The sequence below is a fragment of the Bos javanicus genome, chromosome 8 (genome assembly GCF_032452875.1).
Source record: "Bos javanicus breed banteng chromosome 8, ARS-OSU_banteng_1.0, whole genome shotgun sequence".
In the NCBI taxonomy this organism is placed as follows: domain Eukaryota; kingdom Metazoa; phylum Chordata; class Mammalia; order Artiodactyla; family Bovidae; genus Bos; species Bos javanicus.
In genome coordinates, this window is record NC_083875.1 from 91975263 (window position 1) to 91989293 (window position 14031).

Sequence of the window (14031 nt, forward strand, 5' to 3'; positions counted from 1 at the left end):
CTTTTGTGTTCATGTTTTCCTTTGAAATTTTTATATTTGTCATTATTAGTTGATTTTATACCTGCTGTTTTAGAATTAAATTCTATAGAACAGAAATAATCAACTGAGATTAAAAGACTAGCTGTGTTTAAACTATTTAGTTCTCTGATTAATTGAAGTACTTTTCTCCTGGTTGTTTTATTGGGATTGTTCTGGGGATGGGTTATGCCTAAAAGATGGTTTATTTGACTATTTAGTTCTCTTCCATAGTTTGTTATGGGAGTAGGGGATTATGATTTGTTTTCCGGAAGGTATCAGGCTGCCTGGCACTTTAGTTTGAGAGTTCTTGAATGATAAGTTTTATGGTAACCAGCAAACCAGAGGATTTTTTATGTCTCTGGTAAGGGGTTGCGTAAAACAGATCCCTTCTCGATCACCACATGTCCTAGAAGATGGGTAAGGGCAAATTCCGTGTCCTTTTGTGGTCACTACCTGTAATCAGCAGGACTTGCGATTAGTTCCAGACTCATGTGGAGTGAGTTAAGAAATGAGCCTGAGGAATTTTACAGTGTCATCCAAGAGGTCATGGGCCCTTCAGTCTCCCCACCCCCCTCCCCAACACACAGAGCCAGAAGGAGGTCCAGCCCTGCTCCTGGATACACGATGCATTTGCATTCATTCATAGGGCACTTTCCCCTTGCTGTTCTCTTATAGAGCAAGTGGGAGCATAAGTTTGTTGGAAGGAGAGCAAGATGACTGACTTGGGCAGCTAGCAGTTTGGGTTTGGATATTAATTGTTTATAACTCTTAGCTAGGAAAGCCAGCTGCCCAGCATCAGGGGACCACAGAGCCTGTGGAATGTTGTGGAAGAAACTGCTAGTTTCATGGGAAGCTGGATTTAGGGGAAGTTCCTCTAGCTGGAAAGAGCAGGGAGCCCCTAGTCCCAACTAGCTTGATGTCCAGGCAACACAGGAGGAGCTCTTAATGTCATTTTCAGATAATGATCCGAAACTGGTGATTTGGGGCATTCTGGCTTCTCATTGAGAAAGAGGTCATTGAGTGGGCTTCAGGAATACCCACAAATTGTATACCAAATTATGTTTGTGTTGTGTTTGCATTTTTCACAGCTTTTTTCAGATCCTTAAAGGATCATAATTTCTTAAAGGAATTTTGAAACTTAACAAATCCCAAAAAGGCTAAGAATCACTGTTCTATATCCATAAGAGTTTTTTTATATCATGACTATAAATGTCAATATCAAAGATTATAGCATAAGTTTTAGAGACCCTCTTTAAAAAAAAAAAATCTTTTATTCTTTTTTCCTTTAGTTTTTCAACCTTGGAAATTGGCTTGGCAATTTGGACCAAAATCAGGGTTGATGTCCGCTAAGGCATATGACTGCAAGTCTTGGGAGGGTCCTACCTTCTTACCTCCTCTAAGGATCTTTTTCAAAGGTGTTTGGCTGTTTCTGCTAGTGATTGCATTCTTACATGAATTTCCACTGGGATTCCTTGGTTTGTTTGTATTGTCTTGCCAGGTCCACAAGCATCTTTGCATGCCACTCGAGTGGTGAGTCTGATTTGATACCACGGGGATTCATGGAAAGATTCCAGACAATCCACAAGTGACCACTGTCTTCTTTTAGACCTACTGGGATGGTGATGATAGAAGGAAGCTATCTGCTGCTCTTGTCTATTTCTATAGTCATTGGTGGTGTGGAATGTCTAAATACTCACCCTTAAGATTTTCCCTGAGGACTGTTAATTGATAACCCAAGTATGGATGGCTCTGTCGAAAAGTTCTGACTAGTTCTTATCACAAAGGCAATCTGACTGACATAAGACAGCTACACTGAGAGTATGTAGAAAACTGGTAGGTTGTGTATATGTTCGACTGGGTTTATATGGTAGGAAACCCCTGACATGGAAATCACTTAAATTTTCCTACATCTCTAGTTGTTTCACCACAAGAAAGCATTAAGCTTTACTTTCTGGGGATTTCTGCCCAAGTTTGGTCTCCTAACATTAGGTATTGATGTCTTATGCATAACATATTTCACAGTTACTAAAGTTAGGGCATGGAAAGAACAGTGTTTTAATAATCATTCCCAATATCCAGCAGAGGACCTGGCACATAACATTCAGTAAAGATTTGCATGATTAAGTTAATTCAGTTCCATGTTTCTGATAACAAATCTCCAGAAGTCTGTTTTATTGGCCTAATGAGTGAATTCAAACATTCCTTTTTTCCATCTGCTTAATGGAAACAACCTTTCCTCATATATTGAAGCAATACTTCAAATCTGAATTACCCTAAAACACATGACTGCATTTTAAATTTCATTTGTGGTAATAACAAAATGAATTATAGTGAATTCTGAAACTGATACCTCTGTTGGAGGCAACCCATGATAGCAAGGGCTTCTCTTAATGTAGATTAGCCCTTTTTGAGGGAAATTTTAGACAAAATTGGAACCATAGTATATTCATATTCATGTAACAGTGATTTGCTCTGAGGGTTTCAGAATGCTGAAATCTATGGCGTGTAATGATCTGAAAGCTAGGGTATGGGAGCTGAAAGGGGACCTCAAACCATGTTCTTGGTTTAGAGATGAGGAAACCGGTCCCATTCTGCTACTCAACTGAATCAACTGCAACTCAAGCAGAATCAAAATGTGACAATCAGACTTCCATCCACTGTTCTTCTTTCACCCTAAGTGGAAACCTGTACTACTAGAGTGTTTGTGATCAAGGAGATAATAAGTGAAAACACTTTCTGTGTCTTTTTGAAGTCTTTATGAAGACTTACATAAAGCCAGTGTATTTATCCTTCATAGTTCTAATTTGAATAGGGTCTCTGCCACACCCTATTCCCTGGTTCAGTGAGTTCCCATAGCATTTTGTTCTGGAGTAGAATTGAACCAGGAGGATCTTAGATTTCTCCTTGCTCACCTAACCCATTTATGCATTTATGGAGTGCTTATTGTGATTCCAGGCACTATACCTAATACGACTTGGGTGAGTATGAACCTGCTCCTTAGCAAGTTACTGTAGGTCTCTCTACTTCAGATTCTTCATCTATAAAACAATAATTACTTTAAAGGATTGTTTTTGAGAATAAAATGAGATGATATATATAAACCATTCAGCACAGCACCTGGTACCTAGTAAATACTCAAAACAGCATTTTGCAGATAAAGTAATTGAGAGGTCAGTTTTTCTTTCTTCTACATTTTTTATTTCTAGGGAAAACAAAACTGACATTTTCTTTGGAATCTAGGCCTTGTGTATTTATCTGTGTCTGTCTTGAAGTCTACTTGTCGAGGTTAACTGATGGTCATGGCCCAGTCACTCTAGAACATCAAAAAGTTAACTTCATTTGCTCACTGCCCTACAGACAGACTATATGCATGTGAATGACAGCCAGTTCTACCCAGTGGCGAGGAGCCTCATCTCATCCCAGATCCCTTTCAGCTTAAAATCCTTTAATGGTTCCTATGGTCTTTGGGATACAAATTCAACTTAGCACAGTGATCTTGCCTCTGCTTTTCTCTTTCTGGGCCTGTAGCTTGCCACCTACATTGTGCTTTATGTTTCTGTCATATTTAACTATTTGATGTTCTTAAATACTTTGATTGTCATAATTTCCCAGCTCCACCACCGCACATGCTGTTTTTGTTTTTTAACCTGGGATGACTATTGCTCTCCACTCAGTTTTCCCACTGCACATATGACATGTAGACACATATGGAAAGGTGTTTTCTTTGTTCCCATAGTACCTGATGTGCATTTCACTTTTTTGGCCACGATGCTCAACTTGTGGGATCTTAGTTCTCTGACCAGGGATTGAACCTGGGCCATCAGCAGAGAGAACACAGAGCCCTAATCACTGGGCCACCAGGCAAGTCCCCCGATACATATTTATTTATCAGTACACACCACGTTGTTTTCCCAGTTTGTGTCTCCCCACCAGACTGAGCTCCTTGGCATCTGAATCTGTTTTCTATCTTTCTGTTTCCAACAGCCAGCCCAGTGCCTGGCTCAGAACAAGCATCCAAAGAATGAATGAATGAATGATATAAAACAGACTTGGGTAAGTTGGTTGAACTAGGTTATAGTAGGTCTATATTTTTTATAAGATTTGATTTAGGTAGCTCAGTTGGTAAAAAAAAAAAAAAAAAAAAATCCACCTGCAATGCAGGAGACCCAGGTTCGATCCTTGGGTTGGGAGGATCCCCCGGAGAAGGAAATGGCAACCCACTCTGGTATTCTTGTCTGAGAAATCTCATGGTCAGGAACCTGGCAGGCTACAGTCCATGGGGTTGCAAAGAGTTGGACATGACTTAGTGATTAAAACACAAAAGATAGTGTGTGAAGAATGCATCTACCCAGTTAGCAGACACATGATGGCAAGTTTGCCAGCAGCAAATTGCAAAATACCTGAAACTGCAGGATTGCTGAGTGATCTGGAACTGAATTTGCACCAGTTCTTGGTTGGACTAGAAAAACAAAAAGAAATCCCTGAAACAGTATTTCCGTGAGACTCAAGGGCTATTGTGTTGAGTTCACTGAACCGTAGCAGGTGCAGTTACCACAATAGCTTTCTGTGGAGCTGGGAGCCAGGCTGGCGCATGGGCAGGTGGCTGTATGGCAGAAAGACTGGGGGAGGGGTGTTGGACGCCGAGGAAGTTGCAGGTGATAGTCAATATTCTGACACTATAGTATGGTTGCCCTAGAATTGCACTGCCTGCATATGAATCTTGCCCTACTTTTATTAGCTGTGGCAACTCACATAATTCCCTTTTTGTCTTTCCATTTATAGACTAGAAGTCTAGTTTACCTACTCTAGAGTACCAATCTCTTGAGGTTTTAATGAAGATTAAATGAGATCACAGTTTCTAAAATAGGTGCTCAATAAATGTCAACTATTATATCAATTTACAGGTTGTGAAAAGGCAAATGAGAAGGTCTCTGAAGTTAGAGGCCATGCCCATCTTACAATTGTGTCTCTAGCACCTGGCACATCAATATAAGTTGTTTAGCAAATGTTTGTTGAATTCGTAAATGAGAGTGGTCAGGCAGTTTTTCAGAGCTCTCTTAGTATGGTGGCTTTCTCTAGGATGTGACTCTCCGACAAAGCTGTTCAGTTTAACTTCACGGTACCAGGGCTCTGAGTTTGCACAGCATGTTTTGTGCCACTTGGAACTACACCAGAGACGGGCAGGAGTCACAGCATCACTGGGTCTCCTGTTAGGAAAGGGGCTGGTGCCACATCAACATCTGAGTCCCCAAAGACAATGCCAGCAGTACATCTGGAAGTGAAGTTTCTCTCTGAACATTTATTCCACAGTCATAGAAACTGAAGATGGAAAAGACCTGAGGACATCTAGTCCATCCATGTGATTGTACAAGAAAAGTGGCTGGAGCAAAACAGCCTGTTCACTTCATGCTCACAAGACAGCATTTCAGTCCTTCCTGGAGTGGAGCGATTGCACACACATTAAAGTGAAGACACAATGCAAACACTCTTTACAAACCTTAAGAAAATACTTATAGGTACGTTATTTTCAGAAAACAGGAACTAAAAGAATAAGGGCATCCTGGATTAGATGGACATGGGTGGGTGAAGAATAACTAAATGCTGCAGAGTGAAGTGGTTTTGATGACTAGAAAGCAATCCCTTCTGAGGACTGGATGAATTTTCTGGTTTGCTTATCAAAAATATGAGTGGGGAGGAAGAGAGGCTCTGTCATTTTTTTTCCCCTTCAGTCTTTATCCATACCAAGGAAGGGCTCACTAGCCCCAAGGCTCTAACAGACCCAGCATCAGCACTGAGAAGTCTGTTGCCCAGATGGCATAGCTCTGTCCTGCTTGGCAGCTGCTCCACTTACCACTTATCTGGTGGGCATGGAAGCAGCAACTCCTGAATAAAGCTTGTGCAACAAGATCCGTGGATAATGGAGAGTTGCCCCCAGGCATGTTAAAGACTTCACCCGATTGGGTCCCTGTGGGTGCCTCACTTGTCTGGCCCAGACATTTCTTCCAACATGTCTTCAGTTGTTGGAGGCATTCCCCTGCTCCTCCACCTTGGGCATCCAAACTCTAGAGCCCTTGTTTTCATTATTTACATGAACCAGTAGCCCCGTCTGTCGCAACTCACCCAGTCCTGTTCATTATATGCTTCCTGGGCCAGGAATTCCCCCTTGTATACAGGGTCGGGTGTGTGACAGTGGGCCTGTCGTGTTCCTGGTTTCCCAACATCAGACCTTGGAAAAAATAGATCTGACCTCATGAAACAGGACCCACAGTAGGGGCAAGTTAGAATCCCCTGCCTCTTTCTTCTTCACCAGAAAACTACCCTCCACCTGAAAACTTCTGATCTTTGTGTTTCTTGAGCCTGAGGGGAGCTGAGAGAATATAGGTGGAGCAGAACAAGGAAGGAAGGATTTCAGAGGACCCACCATTTCATGAAATCTTTTTACAAAATACAACACACTTTCACAAATTGCAAAACACTGTTCAATTACTACTGATAAAAATAATCATTGCTACTTAACATGAAGACTGCTTCATTTCACCACAAGCAACTATTCTTTGTTTTTCTTTGTTCCAGAACATGGAGGCAATTCAAGCAACGCTGACAACAGTAAGCCTGCTTTCAGCCCCTGCAGCTTCTGGCCGCATCCTGGCTGCAGTTTTGGCCACATAGTTCATCAGGAGATATTTGAGAAGCCATGCCCTGGTCATCTACTTTGTGGATGGGCAGGGTGGTCTTGCGTGTTATCACCACTGCTCAGAATGCCTCAGGAGAGAAGCTTAAGGTAAACCTGATATACAAAAATTCAAACTTACAAAACAGATACATTAAGGGATAATTAATTGCATTACAAAAGGATTCTTTACAAAAGAATTCACCTCTGGGTTCCTTTAAGTAGCCAGCTTCTCAAGTAGTCAGAATCTAAGCTGAGTTATAAAAGTGTCCACGTACATTAGGAGCATGGCTGTTACGTGAGTTGAGGTACACCTGTACGTCAGCCTTCTGGGCTGTGTAGAGGTTAGCAGTGCAGAGCATGGTGGCAGAGTCTTGAGAGCATCCTTAGCTGTTGCAGGTGGGATTGGATGGCTAAGGGGCATAGTCTTTCAAAGGCAGCTGCAAACCTGCTTCTGGGTCTGGGGTGAGAACATGGGAAGATGGGCATTTCAAAACAGAGTTGTCCTTTCTGTTTCCAGGGCTCACTGTCCCCTCGTTGTTGAATGGTTTCATCTGTGTGGTTGATTAAGTCTAACATTAGAAGAACCCTCCCTCATCAGACTGTCTAAGCCTATATCCACCCAGGGGTTTCTCAGACAACTAACTAATTGCTTATCTTACTTGCAGCTTGAAGTGTTATCTTTCCCTGGGGTCCTGGGCAGCTCTTAGTGGGAATTCAGGGATTGTGTCCAAAAGTAGGGGAAGAAATTTTGCATTTAAGGAGCTTTTGCAATGATCTGCAACTTACAGAACATAGTGCTTGGCACAGTGGTAAGTCACTGTAGGCCTCAAATTGATTGGGATGGAGCAAAGATGATAAGCAACTGAGAAAAATAAAGCAAGTAATTGATAGACAAGAAAGTCTAGTCTGACACGGTGCCCTGGGGTGAGAATGGCTGTATGGACAGTGAATCGGCCATACAGGTGTGTGCTGAAGACTTTTCAGCAAAGCTCATAAAAGTTTCTTTTCAATTCTCCCCATGCTTGGAACAGCCAAACTTCTAGAACAGTGTTTCTTGAAGAGTCATTTTTAGACCACATGTCAGTCACGTGGGGGTGCCAGTAACAGGAGGTTTCTGAGCCTACATCCACCCCCTTTCCCACCCCATCCTTCGGGGATGAGCCCTGGCAGTCAGCACCCTGATGAGGTGCTAGGGGATTGAGAATTGTTGTTCTATAGTGTCCATACTCCTTTCCTGTTCTGCATGTCCAAGCCTTTGTACACTGGGAAAGGGAGGCCTAGGCACAGGGGAAACTGCTTACTCATAGCAACCATTAGATAGGGTTTGGGGGAAAATCAGAGGACCAATGCCTGTTCAGTTTCTTACAGATGAGCGAGTATGAGGCTGCAAGACTGACTTGGTAGGGATCCATACAGATATGAAAAGCACAGGGCACATTCCCGAATGCTTAAGCTTGTGATGTACACAGGCTTGAGGTTCATCTCTGGGAGTCCTACAGCTAAGACATAGGTGACTGCTGATCTGAGAACAGCCTAGTACATGGCTTGCAGAACATCTCCATTAATTAACCCACAGTACCAGCTCACATGTCCTGTGCAGGCAGTTAGCAGGAATATCCCAGTCTCATCCTAAGGTCACATCTTTGCCTTGCTTTTCTCTCTCTTTGCTTTATAAAAGGCACACACTATAGTGTAGATGCTTAGTTAGAAGTAAAGCCCTATTCATTCCTTAGCAAACTTCCTTTTTTGTTGTTCAAAAAGCATGGTGTACATTTTAATGCCTCTTCTGTCTGTCTTCTTCCTGCTCACTGCATCTCTGTCCCCTTTCATAGTGGCATGTAAACATGTTCCTACCCAATGTTAGGATGGTGTCAGAGATCCAGGACCCTTTTAAAACCATGGCTCTGGCCTGATCCAATCAGTCATCAGCCTGCTGTGATATGAGTGAGTTCAGCTGACTTTTCTAAGTACCCACCTCCCCATCCCAAGTGTCTCTAGCTCTTCCCTGGCTCCCCATTCAGACTGTGGGGACACATCTAGACTGGGGAGCTATAGCAAAAGTCACAGCCCTGAATAACCCTGCTCTATACTAAGATTTGGAGAAGGGAAAGGGTACCCACTCCAGTATTCTGGCCTAGAGAATTCCATGGACTATATAGTCCATGGGGTCGCAAAGAGTCGGACACGACTGAACGGCTTTCACTTTCATATACTAAGATTAAAACCAACAACCCAAGAAGACACAGATATGGTTAACACTTTTATCTCTGATAGTTGATAGTGCACAGAAAGGGCTAAAAACCAGAATTAGTAATGTGGCACCTGGTGAAAAGGTTAACAGGAGCTGGGGTTGTCTGGTTTTTCACAGATCTCTCACATGGCGTTACTCCTGACTAAGATTCCTGCTCTGAAAAACATACCTACCCAGGAGACCTAGAATGAGCTTGAGAAGACTGGCCACTGCTTTGCAGGTAGGGGGAGAGCACACTTGACCTCTAAGAAGACCCAAACCTCAGCTTCCCCCCACCTTGGTCAATAGTTACAAAAGAGCATTACAAAGTGTCTCAAGGGCTCAGAGGAAGGCCAGGAAGTGAGAGAGGGGAGCAGCGTGGCCACTCAGGGCTCACAAGTTCGATTTGTCCTTTGATACTCTTCCAGCTCCGTTTTCCTGCTCACAGCCAGCTGCAGCTCCTGGCGGATCACCTGAATCTGCCTCTCCAGCTCTGAGAGCTCTTGGATCACTGAGTTCCGAGCCCCACTGTGGGAGTCTGCTTTCCCATTGGTGGTCAGCGAGGCAGGGAGCTCTCTTCTCCTCGGAGGGAGAGGAATGTCCTGGTGGGTCCGGACGCCCAGCTGGTTTGGTCCACCCTCATCATTAAAGATGTACTTTCGTCGATTGTCATGACTCAGGTTGGAAGTATTCCACACGGTGAGGTGACGGGGCCCCACACTGGACCTAGGAAACCCAAGAGACACTTTAGATTGAACTTCTTTAGATTCACTTTAGCTCTGCCCATCTTTCAGCCACTTCCTTGTGAATAATACAGAGCTGGATATGCAGATAGAGCTGGAGTCACAAAGCCATGGACAGACTACCTGCTGGAGCATCAGGGGGACAAAAGGAGTCCTTTTCAACTGAAGTTCAGCTTCTCAACAAGTCTCATGCTGCCCTGATGCTGGAATGGGTGTATCACCTGGGGGGCTGACGAATCAGGGTATGGCATGTTCTTTTATGAAGAACCTTAGATGCTTTTCTATTCTCTTCCTGCCAGTGAAGCTCAGAAAGCCACACTGCATTGAAACAGTCTATGGCTATAAAGATGATGCTTTGGTAGATGTGAAATTCTGTTTATTCAGCTGTTTGAGTCTAAGCATGGTCCTGCTAGTAGACACTCTAATATGATTCATCCTTAGTCCCATAGGACAACCCTGATGTTTACTAGTTGAGTTTGAGGAGAATAAAAGCATACAAGCTGCAGGTTTCAGCAAACAGTGTCCCATTATAGAGATGACATTGTGAGCTGAGAATGACAGCTGAGATTTGAAGCTTAATAAAAAAAAAATACCCAAGAAATCCTCAAATTCTTGCTGGGATAATGAAAGTCAAAGAGAAATACATTTGCAATCCTCTTTCAGGCTCCTCTTAAACCAACTACCGCCACCCCTGAGATGGCTGTAGACAGCAAAAGAGCTATTGATGGCCAGGTTCAGGAGGAAGGGGTCTGGTTTCTGAAATACACTGACAGCCAGATGCAGGGAGAAGAGTTTCTTGTTACAAGAACAGATTAGAACCTTAAGCACATGACTGCTGTTTTCTTCCAGCCTTGTTGAAGGAGGCGAAGGAGGAGGATTATGATCACTTTTGCAATCTGCTGCTGCTGCTAAGTCGCTTCAGTTGTGTCCAACTCTGTGCGACCCCATAGATGGCAGCCCACCAGGCTACCCTGTCCCTGGGATTCTCCAGGCAAGAACACTGGAGTGGGTTGCCATTTCCTTCTCCAATGCATGAAAGTGAAAAGTGAAAGTGAAGTGGCTCAGTTGTGTCCGACTCTTAGCAACCCCATGGACTGCAGCCTACCAGGCTCCTCTGTCCATGGGATTTTCCAGGCAAGAGTACTGGAGTGGGGTGCCAGTGCCTTCTCCATTTGCAATCTACCACAGGACAAAATAAAACAGAAACACTGTATTAAGTCCTTGTGTCCTTGTTCTCATCCATGTAACTGAATCAAGACTTTATTCCTGGACCCTTACTAAGGAAAAGGAGAAGGGAGGACCTGCAGTGGAAGGGGAAAAGGGAGAGATAAATGTTGATTCAGTTACATGGACAAGAACAAAAACACAAGGACTTACCAGGGTGATCCTGTTTCATTTTGCCCTGTGGAAGATTGTGAAAGTAGTCATAATCCTTTCTTCTTCCTTTCATCCATATCCCTCTGTAATGTAACTTCACAGCTCATCCTTATCAAGGAGGGTTCAAGGGGAAAGTCTGTTTTCTCTTCCCCTTGAATTTGGCCTGGTCTCATACTTGTCCTGGCCAATAGAAAGTGGCAGAAATGGCAGGTGGCAGTTCTAAGCTTCGCAAACTTTCACTGCCTCTCTCAGAACCCTGCTGCTTCAGTGGAACGAGTCCAGGCTGGTCTGCTGGGTGATAACAGACCATCAGAGTGAGTCCCCAGACTCCCTGGTTGACCAGCTGAGGCCATCCTAGACCAGCCAGCTCTGTTTCTCCCTCCTTCCCCCCAAGCTGGCTATAGGCAAAGGAGCAAGTGTGGCCATGATCAGCCAAGTTTGGCCCAGACTGCACAGACTGCACAGCTGACCCATAGATTCATAAGCAACTCACTATTGTTTAAACCATTATAAGTTGAGATAACTTCTCTCACAGCAAAAATTGGTGATATATGCCCTCAGCCATTAAAACACACAAACACCTTCTAAGCCAATCTGTAGTTCTTTAACATTTCTCACATTTTAAGTCTCATATATAAGGACAGGGGGCACCATAACAGAGTTTTCCTGTGTCCTGGGCTGGGTACAACTTTTATAATGAGCCCACTCACAGCTCCACTGACTTTATTCCAGGTCAGAGGTATGGTTATAATTTTCCTCCCAGCCTTATGTATCCCTTTCTTTCTTCAATTTTTTTCCTATTGAATTTGAATAATTTCAAAACAATCTTGTTTGTGGTATGTATTATTGTATATATGGTTTATGATTTGTATATCTTGACGTGAGAGGAAGAGAAAAGAGGAGGTATATTGGAAATCCAGTGGAGTGAAGGACAGACCAAAATTACACAAAATAACATGCTGAATAAACTAAGGACTGTGTGTGTGTGTGTGTGTGTGTATATAGTCTTTTGCAATATCTACTTTTTTCTTCTGCTTTAAGTAAAAAAGGAGCAATATCTATTCATGCCATGGCTCCCAAATTTCTCCAGGCCTTTCCTCAAACCCATGTGTTAGTAATTCATTCATTTATCTATTATGGTATTTACTCAGTCAATGTGGAACATAGAAGAGGAATGTAAAGTTGTACCAGATAAAGATATTTGCACAGATACTCTTGCAGAAAAAAAGAGAGAGAGAAAGTTTTTGAGCCAAGAGACCTAACTCTAGGATTATGGGATGATTCATAGTGGGGAAAACCTAGGAGTTACACATTAGCACATTTTCCTAGAATGTCAGGCAACCTCAGAAATCAAGCAAATAGAAATAGCCAGTCTGGTTTTCTCCAGAGCTTTGTGTATATATCTGGGAACATAATATAGAATAATAAGCAAAAATTGGACTCCGTGATAGGTGATAGGCGGAAGCATCATCAGTGCTCTGATTCTGACATGTGGCTCCGAGCCATTTATGAATGCAAGGTGGTAGATACTGAATGTCAGATGTGGTGTCTAACTGGAAGAAATGAATGTGTTATATTGTTAGCCTCTACAGTGTTTCAGTTGTAGTTTGTAAGCTTTCCTGAGCGTTAGAGTGTAAAGTGACTAGTGAGTTGAGTGAATTTAACACTAAAAAGTTTTCACAGGGCAGTTTTATACCTTTGAGGTTCAATACTCCACTAGACCATTCAGAAGAGACGTGACATCAGTGGGCCCCCAAACACTCACTGCATTTGAAAGGTTACAAGTGGGTGTTGGGTTGTAGGGAGGTGGCATAGGAAATATGGGCCCAATAAACCGTGAGGACATGTTGTCTTAGCTCCTTCTCAAAATAAGGGATTTCAGAAGGGAATCTGCCAAAAAAAATGGATATGTTGAGAGAAAAACACATTTGGTTCTGAATTTAGGCAAGAGAGATGTGAATAGGAGTCATATCACAGTTGGAAATGGGATCACTGGTAGCTTCCTGTTTCTATTATGGTCGGAGAACAAATGCTTTGTTATTGTGAGATGGTGTCTTTGCTGCTATGTCTTCTTGTGTTCCTCTCTGGTTAAACATTTATGTTAAAAATAATTATAGAAAAAAATATATGCAACACATAGAAAAAAATATACATAACACGACCTAGAACAGATATGACCTGATTAGCCTGCAGTTTGTTGCTGATGGGGCCACAGTGTGATACAGGAAGACCACAGACCATGCTGGGAGGAGGGTGCGCTCACTGCCTGGAAAGAGAGGCTGTAAGAGATAGCTGAAATGATTTTGACAAGCTCCATGCAAACTGCAGAGAAGGGGACTCCAGCAGTCCCTGAGGAGATACAGATGATGAAAAAGAATCATGTTTTCCACTCCCTTTTCCTTGTCCATTGCAAATGAGAAGTGTGAGTGTCAGATTTCAAATTACCCAGAAAGCTAAGGTAATCCTCAGCTTGAAGCTGAGGATCTGCTGTAGATGACAGAGTTGCTTAGAGGTAATGCTGTGAACAGAGCCTGTGGACATAAGAAAACACCAAGAGGCAGCAAGAAACAGAGGCCAGCCAGGTACCAGACCCAAATACTTCTGACATCTCTAGCCACCATGAATGAGGCTACGGTTTTCCACAGGCTGGATGTGGGGAAGGTGCAGAGTTTCAATTTCCACATGTCAATTATGCATTTAATGCCTGTTACTTCCTATTAATGAGATGTTCTTTTCTGGGGAGTTTGCAGTAACAGTGCCAGGAAATGGATTAAGCAGAACATGTCTGTTGCATATTTCAAATATTCCTGTGAGTGCTGGAAAGGAGTCGGGAGTGGAAACATGCCAAAAGGGCAATATTGCATGAAATTAATTGCCTGCGGTACTTATGAATTTAGTCTTACGTGTATTTGGTACACAATAAAATAGCTAAAGTAGCTTTGTTTGGGGGGCTTTAGATGTATTATTTAATTCTTAGAGTCTCTAGAAAG

The 14031-nt window shown here is 42.8% G+C and overlaps 1 protein-coding gene and 1 long non-coding RNA gene across 2 annotated transcripts in view; one reads left to right on the forward strand and one right to left on the reverse strand.

Annotated features, from left to right (window-relative positions):
• Positions 1-4077: 4077 nt before the first annotated feature.
• On the forward strand, positions 4078-9292 carry LOC133253098 (uncharacterized). Its single transcript, XR_009738188.1, has 3 exons — positions 4078-5534; positions 6592-6799; positions 9060-9292. It is a non-coding gene; the product is annotated as an uncharacterized LOC133253098 (long non-coding RNA).
• Positions 8939-14031, reverse strand: part of GRIN3A (glutamate ionotropic receptor NMDA type subunit 3A) — a 207241-nt gene continuing 202148 nt past the window's right edge. Inside the window, exon 9 of the mRNA XM_061426355.1 lies at positions 8939-9647. Coding sequence (XP_061282339.1) covers positions 9308-9647 — 340 coding nt within the window. The 3' untranslated portion in view covers positions 8939-9307. The remainder of the gene's footprint in view (positions 9648-14031) is intronic.